Source organism: Pelodiscus sinensis, chromosome 9 (genome assembly GCF_049634645.1).
Source record: "Pelodiscus sinensis isolate JC-2024 chromosome 9, ASM4963464v1, whole genome shotgun sequence".
Taxonomy (NCBI): domain Eukaryota; kingdom Metazoa; phylum Chordata; order Testudines; family Trionychidae; genus Pelodiscus; species Pelodiscus sinensis.
Genome location: NC_134719.1, coordinates 35,748,526 through 35,773,845, shown reverse-complemented (window position 1 = coordinate 35,773,845; position 25,320 = coordinate 35,748,526). Strand labels below are relative to the sequence as shown.

At 45.9% G+C, this 25,320-nt stretch overlaps 1 protein-coding gene across 1 annotated transcript; it reads right to left on the bottom strand.

Moving 5' to 3' along the window:
* Positions 1-977: 977 nt before the first annotated feature.
* LOC142830639 (uncharacterized) lies at positions 978-6,226 on the bottom strand. The gene is made up of 3 exons (XM_075937116.1): positions 5,663-6,226; positions 4,867-5,317; positions 978-996 (listed from the first exon to the last, which is right to left on the bottom strand). The coding sequence occupies exons 1-3, from the start codon at positions 6,045-6,047 to the stop codon at positions 978-980; spliced, it is 855 nt and encodes a 284-aa protein (XP_075793231.1). The 5' UTR covers positions 6,048-6,226.
* Positions 6,227-25,320: the final 19,094 nt, after the last annotated feature.

The following is a 25,320-nucleotide window of genomic DNA, read 5'->3' as shown; positions in this document are numbered from 1 at the left end:
GGAACCATGGCCAATGGGAGCTGCAGGAGCAGCACCTGCAGATAGGACAGCACACAGCTGCCTGCCTCTGCCTCCACATAGCAGACAGAGGGAGGACATGCTGTTGTTTCCAGGAGCTACTTGAGGTTAGCACCACCCAGAACCTGCACCCAAACCAGCTCCCAGTCCCCACTCTGATCCCTACCCTACCCTGTTCACCCTTTGGCCCCAGCAAGGACCATGTGCTGCTAGAGTTTCTCTTCTTGTAGGGTTCTGTGAGGTCTAAGTTTTGTTTATTTATTTATTTATTTATTGTGTGGGGTTTGTTTGTTTGTTTTTTTGCCTGTTGCTCAGATTTTCATTGGGGAAGTTTCCTTAAGAATATGGTCACATTGAAGTACAAGCTTTTAGGAAACTTTTTTAGCTCTACAAACAAAATAATTAAATAAAATAATTAGAAATCTTTTTTGAATGAGAACCCTAACACTACTTTTTTCATTTTCACCAGATTCTTGTTTGCCTCGCCATAAAGCCATGTTTAAGTTGAGACAGCTTTGGCAGATTATTTTTGGGGACGGGGAGTGGCTTTTCCACCATTTACTGAAAAAATCTTTGCTGATATTTTAGGCTATAGAAACAATGCAGGCTATAGAAACAATCTCACTTTTCAAAGTAAAACATTTGACAATGTTCAAATGAGCAAACAAGTTCTGTTTGTTTTTCCTGCATGGAATTTCAAGACATGAAAAGACAGTTTTGGTGGTGGTGTATGCAAACAAAGCTAATGTTTTCCCAATATTCAGAATGAAAAGCACTTTAAGCTGGACCCAGCCAGTTTGATTCATTATGCTGGCACAAATCAAAGGGTGTGACTTATAAAATATCAGTTGGGAGTAATGGTGAAAGATCTGGAAAGCTGCTTTTATTTTCTGATAATTCCAACTAATAAAGCTGTATTAGCCAGCTTTGCACAAATAGCTAAAAATGAAATATGGAAGTCAGTTTCCCAAGTTAGACCTGAAGAAGAAGAAAAGGCATGCACATTAAACTCCCAGATACAAATGTCCTTGAATTTTTGAGAGGATGCTCAAAAAACTTAGCTCTGGATACAAGTTTTGCGGTTTGATTTGTGCCTATATAACTTCGGGAACAAGAATGAATGGATTTGTACAGTGGTGATGATCTGTTAACAAGAAGATATTCAAAACTGTGAGTGTATTGCAATAAATTCATTTAAAAGGAGCTTTGTGGTAGTTTGTATAACCAATTAAATCAGTTACAGGGTAATATATGTGTGCCTGCATGAACATAAGCCAGAGAATCCTACCGTACTACAAATAAGATACCCTTGCACATCAGTGAAGAGGAACCTCAACTTATATCAATAATGTACTGCATTTTACTCAATTTGTACAAAGAGCCTTGGATCACTGAGGTACACACAGCAAAGTGTTCTAACAACCCTTTATGCTCCTGTCATTTTCCATCACATAACAAAATTCACTAGTTCATTATCTGGGATTTTGGGGCACTGTGCAGTTTGCGTCTGTGCTGTGTGTGGAAAATAGAAAAAAAAGAGTCCTTAATAGTGGCATTCTAAGAATAAAGGTGAGGGAAATTCATGGGGTATTTTAGGAAGACTGCACCTATTATGTGGGGAAATTCATTTTCCAGGATTATTAATATGGCACCTTTTGAATCATAGAATACTAGAACTGGAAGAGACATCTTCCCCTGCCCCCACAGCAGACCCAAGCACCAACTAGATCATCCCTGAGTCAGGAAGTTTTTCCTAATGTCCAACCTAAACCTCCCTTGCTTCAATTTAAGCCCTTTTCTTCTTGTCCTATCATCAGAGGTCAAGGAGAAGAATTTTCTCCCTCCTCCTAACACCCTTTTAGATACTTGAAAACTGCTATCATGTCCCCCCTCAGGCTTCTCGTTTCCAAACTAAACAACTCCAGTTCTTTCAGTCCTCCCTGACAGGTCATGTTTTCTACACCATTCATCATTCTTGTTGCTCTTCTCTGGACCTTCTCCAATTTCTCCATATCTTTCTTGAAATGTGGTGCCCAGAACTGGACACAGTACTCCAGTTGAGGCCTAATCAGCACAGACTAGAGTGGAAAAAATCACTTATGTCTTGCTCACATCATTCCTGTTAATGCGTCCCAGGATCATGTTTGCTTTTTTTGCAACAGTGTCACGCTGTTGACTCAGATTTAGCTAGTGGTCCACTATGACCCCTAGATCCCTTTCAGCAGTACTCCTTCCTAGATAGTCACTTCCCATTTTGTGTGTGTGAAACTGACTGTCCTTTCCTAAGTGAAGATGATCCTGTCAGCAAGTGTTTCCAGAAAGAAGGTTTCAGAATTGAGATGCATTAATTATATTATTGCATCTTATGAGGAAATAGCTGCTGTTGTTCATGCAACAACTATAAAGCCTCATGTGCACATTTTGAGAGATTTCCAGAAGGTTGATTGTGACCCACTGACAAGCTTGCCAGCATCATAGGAGGTAGGAGGAGAACTGGGGACGCAAAAGAGGAAACAGTCACTTGAAGATGAAGCTAAAAAGATAACTAACCTACTAGGCTATGTCTAGACTGCAAGCCTCTTTCGAAAGAGCGCGTCTAGACTACAATACGCGGATCGGAAAATCGATCCGCTTTTTCGAAAAAGAGCGTCCTGACTGCTGGATGCTCTTTCGAAATTAAAAGCCACCCGGAACCGCTTCTGCCAGGGCATGGGGGCAGCATTTCCTTCCGGGTGCTGCCTGCCTGCCCTTTGCAGAGACGCGTGGTTAAAGGGACACTCCTGAACACCCGTTGCTCTGCTTCTGCAGCTGCCTTTGCTGTCCCTCTAGAAGGTAAGCAAGGCATTGCAGTGCTGGTTTGGAGTGCTCAGCTTCCTGGGACACCCCAGCAGGTTTTTTGTGTGGAGGTTTTTCTGTTTTAGACCCATTTTTTTGGCATGGAGCCAGAGCTGCCCCTGGGCAGGTGATGGCCCCACGCCATCATACTGCAAGTGTTGCTGCATCTGCATGACACAGTCATGAGGCTACTTCCCCATCTGGACCCAGACCAGAGGTACGAAGGGATCGTCCGTCAAGCAGCCGCACTGCCCTTGCCTCCAAACTTCTTTGTGGACAGGCATGTTTGGAGGCTTGACACCAGCTCTGACTGGTGGGACTGGCTCGTGATGGAGCTCTGGGATGACCAAGAGTGGCTACGCAACTTCCGGATGCGAAAGACCACTTTCCAGGAGCTGTGTACCTGGCTCGCCCCTGCTCTGCAATGGCAAGACACCCACCTGCGCCCCGCTATCCCCCTGGAAAAGAGGGTCGCCATTGCCCTCTGGAAGCTGGCATCCCCCGACAGCTACCGCTCCGTGGGACACCAATTTGGAGTGGGCAGGTCTACTGTTGGATCCATCCTGATGGAGGTAAGTCATTGTCTGGGGACAGTCACAGTTTGGGGTGGGGGGAAGGGAGACTGTCAGGAAGGGCAAAGTGGAGTGGGAGTGGGAGGGAGCTCCTCCACTCACCCTGAATTGTTGGGGGGGGGGGGTTCTGAGGAGGGGATTCCCGGAGTGTTTGAGAGGGAAGGTGTGTGGTGGGTTCTCCTCCTAAGAGATAAGGCACCCCTTCTAACATTTTGTTGTCTGTCTCGTTCTGCAGGTGGTGAGGGCCATCAATTCGGAGCTGCTCAACAGGCTCATCTATCTACCAGATCTGGACAGTGTCATGGCCGGCTTTGCTGCCCTTGGCTTCCCGAACTGTGGAGGAGCGCTCGATGGGACACACATTCCAATCCGTGCACCGCCCCATTGAGCAGCCCAATTCATTAACAGAAAGGGCTACTTTTCTATGGTCCTCCAGGCCCTGGTCGACCATCATGGCCAGTTTTCTGACATTTGTGTTGGGTGGTCAGGGCGGGCACATGATGCCCGCATCTTCAGGAACTCGTACCTCTACTGGAGGCTTTAGGCAGGAACATTTTTCCCGCATCACGACTTTGCAGTTGGGGATGTGCACATGCCGGTGTACATAGTGGCTGATGCGGCCTACCCCCTGATGCCGTGGCTGATGAAGCCCTACACCGGCCACCTGGATGCGAGCAAGGAGCAGTTTAATGCTCACCTTAACTGGGCTCGCAACCAGGTGGAATGTGCGTTCGGACGTTTAAAAGGCAGATTCCGGTGCTTGCTCACACGCCTAGACATGGAGGAGAGCAACATCCCTGAGGTGGTGGCTGCGTGTTGTGTTCTCCTTAACCTGGTGGAGAGGAAAGGGGAGGCCTTCCTACCAGGGTGGGGTACAGGTGCTGATGGCCAGGAGAGGCACTTTGCCCAGCCCCGGACAGCTGCCATCCGCCAGGCTCACCGGTCTGCTGTTTGCATACGGGAGGCCCTACGGGAGCAATTCTCAAGTGGAGGCCATTGACTCTACTGAGGGGCTTCTGCCTGGGGACTGGGCCCTGGCCCAAAAGAAGCTTCCCTCCACAACCCATCTCCTGACCCTGTTTGGAGAAATCATTAACACCAGGGTTTGTCTCAAAATAATAAGTTCTGTTTTATTTTTTAAAATATCACTCAAAAAATAGTATAACTGTTGCAAACATAAAAAAGCTTTTGTTCATTTTTGATGTAGAAAAAACTATGTACAATAAACATTTTGTTGAACACTTTCTTTGTCATTTAACTGGGGTGATGGGGGTGCTTGAAACCTGGAGGGGGGAAGGGGACTTGAAACCTGGAGGGGGGAAGGGGACTTGAAACCTGGAGGGGGGAAGAGGATCAGGTTGCACGGTGCTTGCCTGATCTCAGTCTCCTGCCTGGGCCTCGTGTTCGGGGTCCACCATGGCCACGGGATCGGGTGGTGCACCTGTTGGTTGGCTGGATAGGGTGCTCTTGGGACGGGGAGGCCTGGGGGAGAGGAGGGCCAGGGGGAGAGAGGGGCTGGGGAACTGGGGGGGCTGGGATAGAGGGAGGTCCAAGGGGGGAAAGGGATGCTATTGTGGAAGGGGGGTTTGGTGGGGCGGGGTCATGGGGTGCTGGAGGAGCAGGACCAGGCACAGGAGCAGGCAAGACGCAGACCTCTCTGAGAGTGGCAGTCAGGGACATGCGCTGCTGGACCAGCTCCTCCATCAGCAGGTCACGCCACCGATCCTCTGCCTCCGCCCTCTCTCGCAGGATGGAGTTGAGCTCCTGCACGGCCTCCACATGCTGCCTCAGGATGTCCGCATACACACGCCTGTGTCTGCGGCTCCCATGTCCCCGAGATGGAGATGGAGGTGGGGCTGGGGTGCTGCGGCCCTCTTGCACGGCTGGTCCGGCTGTGGAGGAAAAGAAGAAGACACAATCAGTCCTAAAAAACTGGACTCTGTAGCACTTAAAATACTAACAGGATGGTTTATTAGGGGATGAGCTTTCGTGGGCCAGACCCACTTCCTCAGATCAGAGTAACACGGCTACATTTCTATCACAATCAGTCATGTGTGCAACAGCTGTCCAAAAGGGCATGCCCTCTCCTTGAGACAGGGGAATCAGACATTCTGAAGGTAACACTGTGTGTGACCTGGGCATCAGCCTGAGCATGACAGGTTTCCCTTGTGCATCACCCACTGTGCACCCACCTACCTCCCCCCCCCCCCGGTGTTACACAACCTCACTGCACTCACCTGCTGCTTCATCTCCTGCGCCAGATGACACCTGGGAGGCCTCTGGGGTCTGGGTGACTGGCTCCAGGGTGAGGGTCGCCGTCTCCTCACTGTCCTCCTCTGGCACCATGTCCCCGTCTCCTGAGTGCTCTGGGTCCTGCTCTGGCGCGTCCACCACAGGGTCTGCCAAGCCTGACTGGACGAAACGCCGTGGTGTGCGTGCTTCACCACCACCACCCAGGATCTGGTCCAGCTCACTGTAGTAAGGGCAGTAGTAGGGGGCTGCACCAGAATGGGAGCTCTCCTCCCTGGCCTTGACATATCCTTGGCGCAGCTCTTTAACTTGGGAGCGCACCTGGTCCTGGGTGCGGGGGTAGTGTCCCTTCTGGGCCAGGGCCTCTGCCATGAGGCCATAAATGTCCGCATTTCGCCGCCTGCTTTTGAGGGCTTGTAAGGCCTCCTCCTCTCCCCAGAGCTCGAGAAGGGTCTTGAGCTCTGGCCCAGACCATGATGGTGCCCGGCGTTTGGAGCCCCTGGCTGGGTCCCCAGAAGGCTCTCTGGAAGGGCCAGGAGGGTCTTGGGGGTGGGACACGCTGCACCTAAGTAGCCGTGTGCTCTGGCTCCTTTGCTGCAACAAGTGGCTGTGAGGGTGCCTGTCCCTTTAAGAAATGGCTGCAGACAGGAACCAGAGACATGCAACCCATGCCCCAGATTGTCCACCAGGGCTTCTTCCTGGAGGCCAGTATTTTCGAAAAAATGGCCTCCCCACGTCCACACTCACTTATTTTCGACGGATCTCTGTCGAAAAAGGCGTTCTTCCTCGTGCAATGAGGTTTACCGCCGTCGAAAGAAAAGCCGTGTTCTTTCGATTTAATTTCGAAAGAACGCGGCTGTAGTCTAGACGCAGGTGAAGTTTTTTCGAAAAAAGGCTACTTTTTTCGAAAAAAAACCCTGAGTCTGGACACAGCCCTACTTAGCTAACACCTCAAAATTATAATGCTTGTTATTGGGAGAAAGGGCTGGTAAGTACATAGACTGGCTTGAACCCATCTCTCTTATCTGGCTCACTTGCACAGCTACTCATATATAAAATCCAGAACTACTGACATGGGTAGAGGGCAATGTTCTCTCTAATTTTTTCCATCCTTCTCTCCAACTCCCCTCCCCTATAAGGCCTCCCACTGCATCCTTCTTCACACACACTCCTCCTCTGCAACAACACGCACCTTCTGCTCACCACATTTCTCCTCACTGCTCACTGCATCCCATCAGAAGGAGTGGGGCTGAGGAGAATGCAGCGAGCAATGGGTGGCCTTGCAGTGACTGGAGGAGAGGAGGGATGTCGTGAGTAGGAGGTCTCACAGGGACAGGGCAGAGGTAAGGAGGAATGTGGCGAGTGGTGGGGTTCTCTGGGGGTGGGGTGCTAGACTGAAGGAGAAGAGCAAGGAGGGACTCAACAGTCAAGGGGACTTTGAGGACGGAGCAGAGCCTGAGCACAGGTGGGGCCAGTATGGCCCAGTCTCCAACAGCGGGTTGGCAGCAGCTGTGCCAGGAGAGGCTTAGCCTCCTGGGGCCTATTACAGCTGCCACCCATGTCTGTTGCCCAGCCAGGGGCATTCTGTCTTTCCACAGGAAATCTGTATCTCACCCTCTCCTCTGCTGCTCGCCCTTCAGGAAAGAACTTTAAAAAGGTAGATGGCCATTTTTTAAAACATTTGTTTCCTGGATTTTCCCCCCCTCTTCTGCCCTGTTAATATTTATTATTGTTCTTTACAGGAATGTTAGAAACCATAGTCATAGGCCAGGATGCATACTACCGTGTTTGGCTCATTACTTAGTATTATGCATTTGTAAAGACAGAATTATTAATATTTCTGTATAATTTGGCATGAATTTCATATCTTCTAAATGCAAATGATTGGCCCAGTCACCTTCCTATCTTAGTATGTGTTGCTGATACTTTCCCAAGGAGAGCCAACAACTAATAAAAAGACCAAAAAAGGAAGTAAGAAAGGAAGTAAGTGTGCCCTAATTTTAATACTTTTTATGCATATCTCTTTCATAACAGGACAATGTAATGCAAAATCCTTCCTGTTTTCTTCATGTATATATATTAGTCAAATAGACATATGAACATGTTTCAAGCTACTTATCTGTGGCAGAAGTTCATCACCGGTGCAATGTAGCAATTTAAGAACTTTGACCAACAGAGAGAGTGGAAAAAAACCCCACATTCATAATGCCAGTGAGTTGTATCAAATGTATATAGGTTTTCTTACTACTGGGGTTGGTTCAAAGAGTACTGCTAAACTTTCAGCCTAAAGGGGTCCCCACCAATGCTACTGAGACATTTGCAGGGTGTATTTTGATACCATATTAAATCTTGGGGAAACTACTCCATCTCTTTACACATCACTCCTCCACATACACTCATTCTGAAGGTTTTTGTACACATTAATCACTTTCTGTGGGACTGAGCTATACACCCTCCTCACGTGACAAATTAAGAGTTTAAAGCTAGTTGTAAAAGCTTTGAATAGGGTCTCAAATTCATCTGAACTGATCCTGCAACCTACTCACTTCAGCCCAGAGGTCTGGGACATCAAAGGCAGTGCTATAATACTGTTGAATGGACATGGGTGCTCTGGATAAAGGATTTTATGTTGTAAACGCTCAAGTAGTTTAAAACTGAAACTACTTCAGGTTGTGGTAAAATAAAGATCTAACTCCAGACACACTTTTATTTGGGTAATAGACAGCTGGAATGTGGAGTGTAACTACAAACATTGTTCAAGAACATTTGGTACTATTATATAGTTCGTATGATCTCAACAGCAGTTTTCATACAAGGATAGATAGGGTTGTCAGTTACAAGTTTTTTACCTATATTAGAGATTTACATATATTAGAAATTCCAGAAAACTGGGAAAGGGTAAATATAGTGCCCATCTATAAAAAGGGAAATAAACTCAATTCAGGGAATTACAAACCAGTCAGCTTAAATTCCATACTAGGAAAGATAAAGGACCAAATAATTAAGGAATCCATTTGCAAACATCTGGAAGATAATAAGGTGATAAGTAACAGTCAGCATGGATATGTAAAGAACAAATCATGTCAAACCAACCAGACAGCTTTCTTTGGTAAGACAACAAGGCTACATCTACACTGGCACGATTTTCCGGAAATGCTTTTAATGGAAAAGTTTTCCGTTAAAAGCATTTTCAGAAAAGCGTGTCTAGATTGGCAGGATGCTTTTCCGGAAAAGCACTTTTTCCAGAAAAGCGTCCGTGGCCAATCTAGACGAGCTTTTCCGCAAAAAAGAGCCGATTGTCATGTTTGCGATCGGGGCTTTGTTGCGGAAAACACTACTGTGCTGTCTACACTGGCCCTTTTCCAGAACAGTTTTCCAGAAAAAGACTTTTGACCAAACGGGAGCAGCATAGTTTTTCTGGAAAAGCACTGATGATTTTACATTAGATTGTCAGTGTTTTTCCGGAAATTCAAGCGGCCAGTGTAGACAGCTGGCAAGTTTTTCTGGAAAAACGGCTGATTTTCCGGAATAACTTGCCAGTGTAGACACAGGCCAAGGGTAAACATGGGGGCTGTGTCTACACTGACATGAATTTCTGGAACTGCTTAAAACGGAATAATATTCCGTTTTCAGTTTTTCCAGAAAAGGAGCGTCTACATTGGCAGGCTGCTTTTCCAGAAAAGCCCTTTTTCCGGAAAAGCATCTGTGGCCAATGTAGACACACTTTTCTGGAAAAGAGCCCCAATCGCAATTTTCGCGATCGGGGCTTTTTTCCGGAAAAGACTACTGGGCTGTCTACACTGGCCCTTTTCCGGAACAGTGTTCCAGAATAAGGACTTATGTCCAAGCGGGAGCAGAATAGTTTTTCCGGAATAGCGGCTGATTTTGTACAGTAGAGCGTCGTTGCTTTTCCGGAAATTCAAGGGCCAGTGTAGACAGCTCACAGCTTATTCCGGAAAAGCAGCTGATTTTCCGGAATAAGTGGCCCAGTGTAGACACAGCCTAGATGTGTTACATTTAGACTTTAGTAAGGCATTTAGAATAATAGAATCATAGAATACTAGGACTGGAAGGGACCTCGAGAGATCATCGAGTCCAGTCCCCTGCCCTCATGGCAGGATCCAGTACTGTCTAGACCATCCCTGATAGACATTTATCTAACCTGCCCTTAAATATCTCCAGAGATGGAGATTCCGCCACCACCCTAGGTAATTTACTCCAGTGTTTAACCACCTTGACAGTTAGGAACTTTTTCCTAATGTCCAACCTAAACCTCCCTTGCTGCAGTTTAAGCCCATTGCTTCTTGTTCTATCTTCAAAGGCCAAGAAGAACAAGTTTTCTCCCTCCTCCTTGTGACACCCTTTTAGATACCTGAAAATTGCTATCGTGTCCCCTCTCAATTTGATAAAGTCTCACATGATCTTCTTATTAATAAACTAAGGAAATACAACCTAAAGGAAGATAATATGAAATGGGTATACAACTGATGGGATAACCGTTCCCAGAGAGTAATTATTAATGGTTCACAAAGGTATTCTCTTTAAGCTGAGCACTTGAGTGGTCACACAGGAGAGATTCAAAGGGTATGTCTACACTACAAAGTTAATTTGAACTAACAGACGTTTGTTCGAATTAACTTTGATAGGCGCTACACTAGCGCTCCGCTAGTTCGAACTTAATTCGAACTAGCGGAGCGCTTAATTCGAACTAGGTAAACCTCATTTTATGAGGACTAACGCCTAGTTCGAATTAAGGGCTGTGTAGCCACTTAATTCGAACTAGTGGGAGGCTAGCCCTCCCCAGCTTTCCCTGGTGTCCACTATGGCCAACACCAGGGAAACTCTATTGCCCCCTTCCCGGCCCCGGACCCCTTAAAGGGGCACGGGCTGGCTACGGTGCCCGTGCCAGGTGTAAGCCTGCCAGCATCCAGCCAGCAGACCCTGCACCTGGCACGGCTCGAGCCAGCCACCCGCTGCCACCCAGCCCTCCGCCTCTTCCCGGGACCAGGCTGGGTCCTCATCCACGACCTCCGCACTAGGCACAGGAAAGTGGCTGTCTAGGGCAGGATAGCTGCCAGCCTGGCCACCCAGGAGCAGGTGTGCATGAAAATCAAGGTGGTCCACTGAGACCCCCGACCCTGAGCCCTGAGCTTACAATGGCCGTACTGGATCAGACCAAAGGTCCATCTAGCCCAGTCAACAGCGGCCAGCACTAGGGACCCTGGAGGGGATGGGACCAAAGACAATGACCAAGCCATTTGTCTCGTGCCATCCATCTCCAGCCTTCCACAAACAGAGGCCAGGGACACCATTTCTACCCCCTGGCTAATAGCACTCCATGGACCCAACCTCCATCACTTTATCTAACTTCTCTTTAAACTCTGTTCTAGTTCTAGCCTTCACAGCCTCCTGCAGCAAGGAGTTCCACAGGTTGACTATTTGCTTTGTGAAGAAGAACTTTCTGTTATTAGTTTGAAGCCTGCTACCTATTCATTTCATTTGGTGTCCTCTAGTCCTTCTATTATGGGAACTAATGAAGAACTTTTCTTGATGCACCCTCTCCACAGCCTCTCTTCATATGGGACCTGTTCCAAACCCCTGATATTGTAGTTGCCCTCCCCTCTCCCACCCTCTCTCTTCCCCTCTCCCACCTCCTTTTCCCAGTCTCCCCGAGTTTTGTTCAATAAAGAGAGTTTCTATTTTTGAACACACGTGTCCTTTATTTTGTACATCAGGAAGGGGGGCTAGGGAGGGGTAAGTGAAAGGAGGTGAGGGAGGAAAGGGGTACGTGCCCCCGATGGGGAGGACTGGGGTGGCTCTGCGGGCTTCTCGGGGTGGAAGCTCTCCTGAAGCTCCTTGATTGACCCCCCCTCTCCCTCCTGATGGCAGCCTGCGGCAAGTGCAGCCGGGCTGATGGCCGAGTGCTGTGATGTGCCGAGTGTGGGCACTCAGGGCACTCCAAGCCAGGACTGCTTTGCAAGCGGGGAACCCCTGAGAACTGTCTGTCCGGGGTGGGGGTCGGGTCCCTTTAAGCACAGCCCTCGGCTAGCCTGAGGCAGCAGCTCCACATTCTAAGTCCTAATCTGATGCCCTGCTGGCACTGCTAATTCGAACTAATTTTTTAGTCTAGATGCACTAGTTCGAATTAGCTTAGTTCGAATTAACTAATTCGAATTAAGTTAGTTCGAATTAGCGCTGTAGTGTAGACATACCCAAAGCTACAAGTGCTTTGAAGGATAGAATTATAATTCATAATGATTTACACAAACTGGAGAAATGGTATGCAATAAATAGGGTGGAACTCAGTAAAGTGAAATACTTGGAATTTTTCCTAGGAAGGAATAATCAGTTGCACACATACAAAATGGGAAATGATTATTTAGGAAGAAATATTGCGGAAAAGGACCTTGGGGTCATAGTGGGCCACAAGCTAAATATAAGTCAGCAGTGTGACACTGTTGCAAAAAAGCAAACTTGATTCTGGGATCTATTAGTAGGAATGTTTTAAGTAAGACAAAAGATGTAATTCTTCCGCTATACTTTGCACTGATTAGGCCTCATCTGAAGTATGTGTGTCCAATTCTGGGTCCACATTTCAGGAAAGATGTGGACAAATTGGAGAAGAGCAACAAAAATGATTCATGGTCTAGAAAACATGACCTATGTGAGAAGACTGAAAGAAATAAGTTTGTTTACTCTAGAAAAAAGAAGACTGAGAGGGGACATGATAACAGCTTTCAAGTACCTAAAAGGTTGTTTTAAGGAGGAGAGAGAAAAAATATTCTCCTTCACTCCTGATGATAAGACAAGAAGTTTAAACTGCAGCAAGGGAGGTTTGACTGGACATTAGGAAAAACTTCCTAACTTCAGGGTGGTTAAGCACTGGAATAAATTGCCTAGGAAAGTTGTGGAATCTCCATCATTGGAGATTTTTTAGAGCAGGTTAGACAAACACTTGTTAGGGATGGTCTATGGTTCTTAGTCCTTTTGTGAATTCAGGGGACTGGACCTGATGACCTCTCATGGTTCCTTCCAGTTATATTATTCTATTATTCTATTTTTTTTTAAATAATAAAGTATAAACTTTCTGTGACAAGTTAGATTTTTTTCATATTGCAGTGATCAAAAGTCAGTGTACATAAGTAATAATACTTAGCATCTCTATTTCACTCTCCATCAGGGATCTCAAAGTACTATGCAAACACTGATCCACCACATCTGGAAGAGATATTTATTTTCCTATCTGCATTTTACAGGTGGAGAAACTGAGGGACAAGGGATCTCTGGCAGAGCTGGCACTAGAAGTTGAGTCTCTGGATTCCTAGTTCCCTTTTTTTAATGAGTAGGCAGGCTGTGCTGTATCCCAATATATCACATTATTAAGCATTACTTAGACCTGGTCTACACTAGGAAATTAGGTTGGTATAACTATGTTGGTCAGAAGTGTAAAAAAAATTCACATCCCCAAGCAATTCAGTTAATTTGGAAAATTCTCCTGTCAGCCTAGTGACCACAGGCACTGTCTTATTTTTCCTGCTGTATTCTCAACCCCTGCTCCCTCTATCCCCCCCAAACACACACACCCAGAGAGGGCAAGACCATTGCCTCCAGGAAGGGAACCCTAGAGTACAGTTCAATAGCACAGCACAAAGGCAATTTTAGAGACTACCAGACTAGGTAAGGGCTTGAGCCTGGAGAGAATCACAGGGAAAGAGAGGACAAATGAGGAGTACTTAGATAGGGTGCCTGTTGGCTGAGTCACCAAAGACCCACCACAAAGAGAGAGAAAATGCTGGCACATGCACTTGGACATGGGGTGTTAATAAGAGGTGACTGCGTCACAGAGTGATACACCAACTTTCTTGAGTGTTGACCTCCAGTCGGTCACATGGCTCCTTTATCACCTGTGAAGTGAAATTTATCCTTTGGTCTGTCAATATGTCCCTGGGGATCCCCTGATATGATTCACACAGATGTTATTGATTTATGTATTGATCATAATGAATTAATGGGGTAAGAATGAATAAGAATAAGTGTGGATGTGGTATGATTATGGAGTGGACAGAAGAGGCCAAAGGCAAAGAGGCAAAACATCAGGTGACCCGATTGCGCAAAGTGACTATGAAACAAACAACATGAAAAAGGCAAGACTAAGGAGAATGACTGTTTGTGTGATACCCAAAGGAAAGTTCAGTGCAGCAGTTTCGGATAAAAAGTTTTACACAGCAGTTTCTCAGTGAATCATCAACAGAGCTACTGATTAGAAGTGTATAAGGGTCCTTCGCTCCGGGGCATCAGTGGAGACGAATCAACAGAGAAGCTGAGGCAGCACATGCACCCAGCCTCTTCCAGCTACTGTCAGGGCTGGCTACCTGATAAGTACCCATCATGATTATCAAGAAGCTGAAAAAAGAAATCACACAGCCTCCTTTATTGCATTCCAGTCCTTTGGCTTCCAAACAGCATGGAAGTGCAGTAAGGTGAGTAGTTATTTAAAAGCTCTTCTAACTATACAAAATGTTCTTCTGAACAAAGGGCCAACTTCACTGCCACATTGCCAGGTCAATATTAAGTTGGATCTTATCCAAAATATGATGCTGCCAGCAAATCCTTTAGCACCTAAAGCTACAGGTTTATTATAAAGAAAGAAAAAGGAGAGTTGTTGAAAGGTAAAGCAATCACATACACAGAAAGACTTAAAATCCATATATCAGGTTTTTAGTACTGCTGAATTTGCTGGCTTGAAAGTCCCCCAGAACACATCCACAGGTTGGATGGACCATTTAGTCCCTTGTTCAGAGATTCAGTTTGTAGAAAAGTTACTCCAAAGATAAGAAGTGGGAATTAAGACCAAACAGAGATGATACAGCTGTCCTCTATTCAGGGAGTCCCCGAGTTACGCGGATCCGACTTCTGTCGGATCCGTACTTATGAACGGGGCTTTTCTCGCCCCGGAGGACGCGGGCGGCGGGACCGCCCAGATGGGCCGGGGTCCCGCCACCCGGGTCCTCCATGGCTTTGCTCCGCGTCTCCCTGGTCTGCTGGGGGGCCCCGCCAGCAGACCAGGGAGATGTGGACCGCCCAGACGTGCCGCAGTCCCGCCGCCCTGGTCCTCCGCGGCCTTGCTCCGCGTCTCCCTGGTCTGCAAACCAGGGAGACGCGGCGCAAAGACACGGAGGACCCGGGCGGGACTGCGGCGCGTCTGGGCGGTCCCGCCGCCCGCATCCTCCGCGGCTTTGCTCCGCGTCTCCCTGGTGTGCTGGGGCCCCGCCCAGCAGACCAGGGAGACGCGGAGCAAAGCCGCGGAGGACCCGGGCGGCGGCACCACGGCGCGTCTCGGTCCCGCCGCCCGCGTCTCCATGGTCTGCTGGGGGGGCGGGGGGGGGCGCAGCTAGTGTGCCCCCCCAGCAGACCAGTCTTTTCTCATGGATGCCTGTAGTAGAGGAGCGGCACTACTGGACCAACCCAGCAGAACCCCAGCTGCTCTGCCCCAGGCGTCCTGAGTCAGCCGCTGCTGAAACTGACCAGGGCTGACTACAGGAAGCCCAAGGCAGAGTTGCTCTGCCCCAGGCTTCCTGGAATCAGCCGCTGATCAGTTTCAGCAGCAGCTGACTTGGGGACACCTGGGGTAGAGCAGCTAGGGTGCTGCTGGGTTGGTCCCTGCAGCGCCGAGGTGCGACGCTGAGGGGACCTACCCAGCAGCGCCCCAGCTGCTCTGTCCCAGGCGTCCAGATTCAGCTGCTGTTGAAACTGATCAGCGGCTGATTCCAGGAAGTCCGGGGCAGAGAAACTCTGCCTCGGGCTTCCTGTAGTCAGCCGCTGGTCAGTTTCAGCAGCGGCTGAAACTGGACGCAAGTTCCGACTTAAGTACAAATTCAACTTAAGTACAAACCTACAGTCCCTATCTTGTACGTAACCCGGGGACTGCCTGTATTCCTTTTACTATGTGGCTTGTACTTTCTCTGTCTCAAACATAAACTTTACAGCATGACATGAAAAAGCCATAGGCTTCATCTAGACTGTCCCCTCTTGTGCAAGAGAATATGCAAATGAAGCGAAGCGGTGAATATCGCTGCACCTCATTTGCATACTTATTGAGCTGCCATTTTGCGCAAGGGGCTTTTGTGCATAAAGGAGCCGTCTACACAGCTCCTTTTTGCGCAAAACCTCCCTCTTGCACAAAAGCTGTTCTGCCTGAAAAAAAGCAGCAGAACAGCTCTTGCACAAGAGGGGCAGTTTGCGCAAAAAAGAGCCATATACATGGCTCCTTTTCACGCAAAAGCCCCTTGCACAAAATGGCAGCTCATTATGTATGCAAATGAGGCACGGCAATATTCACCGCTTCACTTCAGTTGCATATTCTCTTGTGCAAGAGGGGGCAGTCTAGATGTAGCCATAATGTTCTGGCCATAGGAATGCCCCTATATTTCTCACTGACTCACTAGGTATAGTACCTGTCTTTCAATGCGTTTATTGTACAGCTGATGATCTTTGATGGGCCATCAAACAGGCGAGACATTGATGATGCCAACATTTCTATGGGTGTCACCCAGAAACAGCACAAGTTTGAAAATACACAGATCATAAAATATTATTGTTCAAAGAGACCTCAGGAGTTCAGCTAGTCCAACTTCCTGCTCAAAGCAGACCAGCCCCAACTAAATCATCCCAGCCAGGGCTTTGTCAAGCCTTAAAAATCTCTAAGGGTGGAGATTCCATCACCTCCCTAGATAACCCATTCCAGTATTTCACCACCAGTGAAATAGGTTTTTTTCCTAATATCCAACCTAGATCTCCTGCACTGCAACTTGAGACCACTGCTCTTTCTTTTGTGATCTGTCATTATTAAGAATAGCCTGGCTCCATCCTCTTTGGAATCCCCCTTAAGGTAGTTGAAGGCTGCTGTCAAATCTCGCTCGTTCTTCTCTTCTGCAGGCTAAATAAGCTCAGTTTCCCCAGCCTCTTCTGAGAAGTCATGCATACCAGCATCCTAATAATTTTCAGTCCCCTCTGCTAGACTCGCTCCAATTTGTCCACATCCTTTCTGCAGTGGGGGATCTGAAACTGGATACAATATTCCAGATGTGGCCTCACCAGTGCCAAATAAAGGAGAATAATCACCTCCCTTGATCTGCTGGTAATGCTGCTACTAATGCAGCCCAATATGCCATTAGCCTTCTTGGCAACAAGGGCACCCTCTTGACTCATAACCAGCTTCTCATCCACTGTAAATCCCCTTTTTTTGTAGAGCAGCTGCTTAGCCAGTCAGTCCCCAGCCTAAAGCTTTGCATGGGATTCTTCCATCCTAAGTGCAGGACTGAGTGAAGCACTATATTAAGTGGATTGGATGAGATGTTAACCTATGCCATTTTATTATTAAAACATTATACTGATTTTGCAGGTGCAACTTCTGTGTCTTGGAGCAAGTCTAAACTATGGAGCAATGTCAAACAAAAGTACGCAACTCCAGCTATGTGAATAGCATAGCTGGAGTCAATGTACCTTAGGTCGAGTTGCTGGGGGGTCTCCACTGCAGGGAAGAAACTCTCCCATTGCACCAGTCTCCAGGTAAATGTAGACCTGCCCTTAGTCAAAATTCCAATGTGGATAATTCTGGCTACATAAACTCTTCCTATTGCTTAAATTAAAAAGGTTAATTTGTTTCACTTATTTATGGATTTTCTGTCTCAGAATGACTGCTTTGCTTCAACATAGATCTGAGTGCATCTGGGGCCATCTCTATATTGGGAATTTGCCAGATTACAGCCAATCAGAAGCCAGCCACTGCTTTAGCTGCATTGCTACAAACCCCTATGTAGACAGCTGATGTTCATATTGACCATTGCGAGGGTACATGGAACAGGAGGTGTAATTTCCAGATTGGTGAGTGTGCCTGCCCCAGCTTTGACTGAGCTAGCATGTTAAAAATAGTGTAGCTGCACAGGTGGTGGGTCAGCTATGTACATGGGGTTTCAGACAGAACTGCACTCAGAGTGGCTAGCCCATCCCAACGTAGCTACAGCTATATTGCTTTTTTAAACTGTGCTAACTGAAATAAAGCTAGCATGAACATATCTACCTTCTGGAAATTTCATCTTCAATGTAGACATTCCCACAGTGACAGACAATAACTGAACAGGCCATTTGTCTGATCTGATGTCAGTTCCTATAACAATGACAGTCACAGATACTACAGGCTGGAGGTGAGGTAAGTTTCAGGCAAAAAGAGAAATCTGGAATAAGAATGCAAATAATAGCAATATTAACAATTAAGAGGTTCTGAAACTAAGAGAACGGATGAAAGGAGAAAGGACAGTGACAAAGACACAGGGTTCTGTGAACAAAGGGGAAGTTTCTGAAGAAAGCAGATGTCAAAAGTAAAATTTTGAGAACCAGACAGTAAGATCCTCTCTAAAGACTTTTCCAGTTTGTATGTACTCATTCAGCAAAGATCAGGTCATGAGAAAGAATACAGTTCTGGTGCAGCACACAATTAAGGTTTCCACTTGGCAGCCTTCAGATGAGCTAATATTCCATATGTGGATTATATCACTGTTGGAAGTATCCTCTTTACTAGTATGTTTTTCAAGTTGATGGGCCCATTTCCACTTTTGGATATACCCATATGAGTTATAATTAGATCCATGGGAGTTATCTGTATCCTCCCCTCCCCCCCCAAAAAAAACCCACTCTTTGATTTTAAGAAAATGAGCACAGGTGTAGTGACAGTCAACTGTAAACAAAAAATCTGGAAGAACTATGTCAACAAAAATAACTGTCATTAGTATAATTAGCAAATTATATACCATTCTATTGACTGCATGGGCCTGAATCTGATCCTACTTATGCTTGTTTTACTCTCATTTATATTGGCATAAATCAAATCACTTACAGATCTTGCTTTAAAAATTCATACTACTGGTTTGCACAATCACATTGGGTTTGGGGGAAGGAGGCATGTGGCTTACAAAGAGGGAAAGAAAACAGATCTTCTCCATGCACAGCAAATTAAGAACAAGCCAGACCTCAGAACAGAGGAGGACATTACTGTAAATGTTATTTTGATGTACTAATAATATATCTAGGCAGCACTATTACAGATGTGCCATAAATGTACACAGAAAAGATATACATGCAGTTGTAGGGACTGATTCTGATCTTCCCCCAGATGGCAGGGGGGTTAGGGTCTGCTCAGGCAGGTCTACTTGGGGGGCTGGGACCTGCTCGGGAGGGCCTGATCAGGGGACCAGCTCGGAGTGCTGGTGGCCTGCTTGGAGAGCCAGAGGCCTGCTCGGGCAGCTGGGGCTGGCTTGGGGGCAGGGGAGATGGTGGACGGCTTGGGGGGTCAGGGCTGGCTCAAGGGACTGGGGGCCTACCCTGGCAGCTGGAGCCACATGGTAGGGGTCTGTTCTAGTGGCTTGGGCTGGCTCCAACCCTAGCTCTTCCCCAGGGCTCTAGGGTGCAGGAACAAGGAGTGCACGCTCTGGGAGGTAGCTTGCCCCATCCTGGAGCCCCCTCCTGCACCCAAACTCTTTCCCAGAGTTTGCACTCACCACCCCCACCCCCAGAGGCTGTGAGGCTGCTTCCAAGAGCAGCATGGGGCCAGGCAGGAAGAGATAGCCTTCCGGAGGATTGTGATCAACTGGCAGAGGCTCCAGGATCTATCTGTCAATCACAATCAATGGGTTGGTGACCACTGCTATATTCTATTCATTTAGAAATCAAAATAAGAATATGAACATTCAGATAAAACTTGTGCTGTAGTAATATTATCTATTTTTTCTTTGAATTCTGTACTATACTGTCAATTATGTTACGAATGAAGCTAGTTACCACTGTGTGCCTAGGAAATACAGATTTACTTCAAAGCAACAATGTACATTACCTATTCTTCATCTAAGGAATGCCTTGCCTCCTGTGATGTCTGCTGCCAAAAGGCTATTTCCCCTCTAGGAACTATGACGGAAGGAAACTTCAGACCTGATTCTCACTAGCCCATGACAAAGTTTGCAGATCTGAAGTTCAAGCAACAAGACTGAGGTCTCCTATATGGATTAGCCCTAATTTCTCATGGAAGAATCTGAGCAAACTCTTCACATAAAATGCCCATTAGACTATAACTTTAACTGAGTCCAGAAGGACTTTTACAAATCAGCAGCCTCACCATCTCTCCAGAGAAATTGACCTAAGACCTTCTTACATGCAGATATATATAATAATCCTTCAACCATGGTAACTATCTTTTTAAAATAAATCTTAAATTAGTTAATAAACAATTGGCTGTAACTATGTATTTGGGTAAAGTCTTTAAAACATTCATTGACTTGGATAATATGTGCTTACCAGATCTTTGTAGATTTTGGGAAAGATTTTAAGTAATCCTCACTCTATTTGATTTCACTATTTGACTGGGACACAAAGGCTAGATTGCTTGAAGGGAACTCTCTTTTTGGTTTGCTGATAGCTAACAAGTAGTAAAGTATTAAAGAGCTATTTTGTGACCGTATCTGTGAATCTAATTATAAAAATAACCTATCAGTTTGGGGGGATCTTTTGCCCCGTTCTTTATAGTTTGCCATGAGTGAGCACTCAGTGTGGCCCATCCAGTGACTATGGTTACAGATATCTATACACTACACTTTTAAAATAAAATCTCATTCCATTGCTTTCATTCTTGAAGCTTCACTGATGATAACTACAGTGTAACCTCTAGTGCAGACTATATTTAAGCTCTGTGTCAGTTAACTCTGATCAGAGTAGGTCTGGAGGACCCAGTGATGAAAGACTCTGACTGCTGGAAACTATCTGGACTTTCCTATCGCTACTACCGGCAGAGTTCCACATGTGATAGCTATGATGCAAATTCTATGAGAAAGTCTTGTATAGAGAACACCAAAATTATGTGTTCCTGTCCAAAATCAGAATTATACTCTACATTTTTTTATGTAGGAGGGCTAAGGATGGCAGAACACAGTGAGGGTATGTCTACACTACCCTCCTATTTCGAACTAGGAGGGTAATGTAGGCATACCGCACTTGCAAATGAAGCCCGGGATTTGAATTTCCCGGGCTTCATTTGCATAAGAGGGGAGCCGCCATTTTTAAAACCCCGCTGGTTCGAACCCCGTGCAGCGCGGCTACACGGGGCACGAACTAGGTAGTTCGAACTAGGCTTCCTAGTTCGAACTACCATTACTCCTCATTTCACGGGGTTCGAACCAGCGGGGTTTTAAAAATGGCGGCTCCCCGCTTATGCAAATGAAGCCCGGGAAATTCAAATCCCGGGCTTCATTTGCAAGTGCGGTATGCCTACATTACCCCGCTTGTTCGAACTAGGAGGGTAGTGTAGACATACCCTAACATCCAAACAGATTCTTAATACTCTGGAATATTTTCAGCCACTTCCATGTACATAAACATAATAGTGGGTCTTGGTTTAGGGAAATTATTTGAGAACTTACTTTCTAAGATCAGAATGAATAAGGGGAGACTATCAGCCTGATTCTGAATGGTTTTAACTTAGCATAACTCCACTGACTTCAGTACAGCTACTCATAAATGAATGCCAATGTAAATAAAACCAAAATAGCCTCTCTTTTAATAAATTTATGATATATCAACTGAGCTACTGAAACCAAAGAACTCTGGAAGACAATTCAGGAAACAAGATATTGTGATTAATGAGAACATGTATGCCTGTGTTTAGGTTACAAGTCAGAAGCAATGATTTCTCCATGGTACAAACCAAATAAGTTTTAAACATACCATCACTGCACAATGAAACTTGGCAATATTTTCATAGACTCATAGGACTCAAAGATCTCAAGAGGTCATCTAGTCCAGTCCCCTGCATTCATGTCATATCTAGACCAACAGTTCTAGAACTATGGATCATGGTCCTCTCTGAACAGGACCTCAAGGATGGGGTTAGATTTCCTGGGATCTGGGGCTGACACTTGAGCCCCACTGCCCAAGGCCAAACCCAAGGGCTTCAACCTCTGAGCACAGGACTCAGAGGGGTGACTCAGGATTTGCCCCCTTCCACCCGGGGCAGTGGGCCTTGGGCAGGCTCACTGTTCAGTCCTCTGTCCTGGGGTTGTAAAATAATTTTTGTTGTCAGAAGGGGGTTGGCGTGTAATGAAGGTTGAGAACCCTTAGACCATTTGTGACTTGTATATATGACTCTTTCCTTACCTTGAGTAAACAGCTCTGCCTTTATCAGTATGACAGTATAACACAGCTCACAGTAATAAACTTGGTAATTAACTAGCACTAACATCCTGAGTCATTTCCGTAAGCAGAACACAAGCAGCAATACCACTGAGAAAGACTTTCACAATTTCTTCTAGGGAGTATCAGTTTTAAAATTCTCTTTAAAAGTAACATAACTTTTTAAAAATCATTAGGTGACTGTTTAAAAAACATTTAACTTTCCAGATGGAGGGATGTTTACCTGCAATATATTGATAATATCACATCAGAAAAAGATAACTGGCTTTTTGGCAGAAAGGTTTGAAAGTCAAGAGACCAGCATGAAATTTTATTGATGCCACTGATAAAGGTTGGGATAGGAAAATATTTAAACAGGATATCTGTGTATACTTACATATGCATACATGCAATATAGACCTAATAGTCTCAGTTTTAAACAATTTGAAAGGGATGCTTTACAGAAGGCTCAAGTGTTAGAAATCATCTGTTTTCAGGAATACTTCACTATTACCTACATTAATTAGTGATGTTGAAATACGCTAATACACAAGAAGCAGGCAGGAGGCTCCGCATTTAAAAGCTGGATCCCCATGCGTATCAGCTCCCTCCTGCTCCCCCCTGCTGCCTCTGAAGAGGCAGCAGCGCAGGGGGCAAGGAGAGGATGGCTCCGTGGGAGCCAGCACACATAGGGAGTTGACTTAAAAGCCAGCTGCCCGAGCACACGGGGTCCTGCCTCCCTTCTCTGCTGTCTCTGGGTATGTCTACACTACCCCCCTAGTTCGAACTAGCGGGGGTAATGTAGTCATATGGAGTTGCAAATGAAGCCCGGGATTTGAATTTCCCGGGCTTCATTTGCATGAAGCCGGCCGGCGCCATTTTTAAATGCCGGCTAGTTCGGACTGCGTGCCGCGCGACTACACGCAGCACGAACTAGCTAGTTCAGATTAGGCTTCCTAATCCGAACTAGCTGTACACCTCGACTGGTGTCTCCCCATTGGTGATAACAAAAGCGGGAAGCACAGAAGTGCCAGTGGCCGCTATTGTATTTTTATCATGTCACAAAGACCTGTTGTGACCAGGTTTGGATAACAGAATCCTTACGATGCTACAACCACCTACGGTCCTCTTTACAGGGTCCACACTGCATTGGTGCAGTAGGAAAACTATCACATCCACCAAATAGCTCAAACCTAAAATTCTGGAAAAGTCCTAATTCTCAGATCTTACTAGCCTGGAAGTTACACAGTTTTCTAAGAATTAAACTGCTGATTGGTATAGAAAGTACGCTTATTAAGTTTGCAGATGATACCAAGCTGGGAGAGGTTGTGACTAATCTGGAGGATAGGGTCATAATTCAAAATGACCTGGACAAATTGGAGAAATGGTCTGAGGTAAATAGGATGAGTTTAATAAAGACAAATGCAAAGTGCTCCATTTAGGAAGAAACAATCAGTTTCACACATACAGAATGGGAAGCGACTGTCTGGGAAGGAGTACGGCAGAAAGGGATCTAGGGGTTATAGTGGACCACAAGCTGAATATGAGTCAGCAGTGTGATGCTGTTGCAAAGAAAGCAAACATGATTCTGGGATGCATTAACAGGTGTGTTGTGAGCAAGACATGAGGAGTCATTCTTCCGCTCTACTCTGCGCTGGTTAGGCCTCAATTGGAGTATTGTGGTCAGTTCTGGGCACCGCATTTCAAGAAAGATGTGGAGAAATTGGAGAGGGTCCAGAGAAGAGCAACGAGAATGATTAAAGGCCTAGAGAAAATGACTTATGAGGAAAGGCTGAAGGTATTGGGTTTGTTTAGTTTAGAAATGAGAAGATTGAGGGGGGACATGATAGCAATTTTCAGATATCACGTAATGTTTTGCCAGTTTCGCATTCTGTGGCAGCTACTGTCTTTGCAAATGTGTTGTGAAGATAATATGCTTTGAAAGCAGCTATGGTCCCCTTGTCCATGGGTTGGAGAATAGATGTGGTGTTGGGAGGCAGAAACACCACTTTCACGTCGGAATGTAAGTCATTTAGGTACTGAGGGTGACCTGGAGCATTATCCAAAATAAGCAAAATTTGGAAAGGAATTCCTTTCTCCAGAAAATATTACTTGACTTCAGGGATGAAGCAGTTCATGAATCAATCTTCAAAAAGTGCAGGCGTCATCCAGGCTTTCTTATTAGCGCGATAATGGACTGGTAAAGTAGCCTTGCTGATATTCTTGAAGGTTCTAGACTCGAAGCATAACCAAGTACCAACAACACAGCAATCAACAACGAAAAATAGAAACACATGAAAAAAAACACTACTGCAGCAACAGCAAACTTTATTTAACAAACATGAACATGAAATACAAAACACAATGCAGTAATTTAAATACAGTAATGTGAATTGAATTAATTGGATGAGGAATGGGAGGAGTAAAAAACTACAGTAAGAACATCATCAACATCATCAACAGATTCTATTTCAGCAGTTCCTGTGCTTGTAGAAGGCATTGGTTCAGTATGGGAGGCAGCACTGCTGGGGGTTTTCTTTAAAAAAAATATCCATTTTGGACTGGACAATTTGTTTTTTCTTCTCGTTATAAATTTCCTTATAGCAAGCTAGGGCGTCCTGAATTAAATGATCCACATTTGAGGATCTTGCAACATTAGGGTCCATTTTTTCAAACATTTGCATTCCTTCATTTATTTTGCTGAAAGCTACAGCCATTTCTTTCATCACAAAGTTTTTGGGGGCTTCTTCTTCTTCTTGGGCTGTTTCTCTCTCTTCCTCTGCTACCCTCTCCACCTGAAGTTGCATTAAATCTTCATTGCTCAGCTCCTCCCCAACATCCTTAACCAATTGGTGTATGTCTTCATTATCCATTTCCAGATCCACTTTTCGCCAGCTGTACAATGTTATTAGAAATGTCTTCCAGTTCCTTTTCTTTTTCAAACCCTTTGAAACAGTTCACAAATCTTTTTAGGATTTTCTTCCATATGCCATTCGTACATTGTGGAGTGACTTCTTCCCACCCTGCAGCAATGTTCCTTATGAAATGCCAATGAGGGCACCACGCGCTCCTGGCAGGGTGGGAGACTTCATTCACTCCCCTTCCCCAAATCCTGATTGGCCTGGAGGCAGAAGGGGAAGCGCACAAAGTCTCCTCCCACCACCAAGGGCATGGGCATCTAGGGGGAACCTCAGGGGGGAGCAATGGCACTCCCCTATCCCCAGACCAGTCATGGTCTGTGGGTGGGGAAGCAGGGAAGTACCCTGGTGCCACCCCTTCTGCTGTGGTCTGGGACCACTTCAAAAATTTCTCAAGTGGCCCCCAGCAAAAAATTATTGCCCACCCCTGGGCTACTACAATGAGATCCTAATGTTGATTAAGGCCTTAGGGATCTATGGCAATGAAAGTAGCTGTTGTAAGTGTGTGAATGTGAGAA

What these genes read in the sequence shown, in the direction of transcription:
- LOC142830639 (XM_075937116.1), bottom strand. Translation starts at nt 6,047, where the DNA reads ATGGCAGAGGCCCTGGCCCAGAAGGGACACTACCCCCGCACCCAGGAC. An exon ending in CGCAGGAGATGAAGCAGCAG is followed by an intron (nt 5,318 to 5,662) that starts GTGAGTGCAGTG and finishes TTTCCTCCACAG; the next exon opens with CCGGACCAGCCGTGCAAGAG.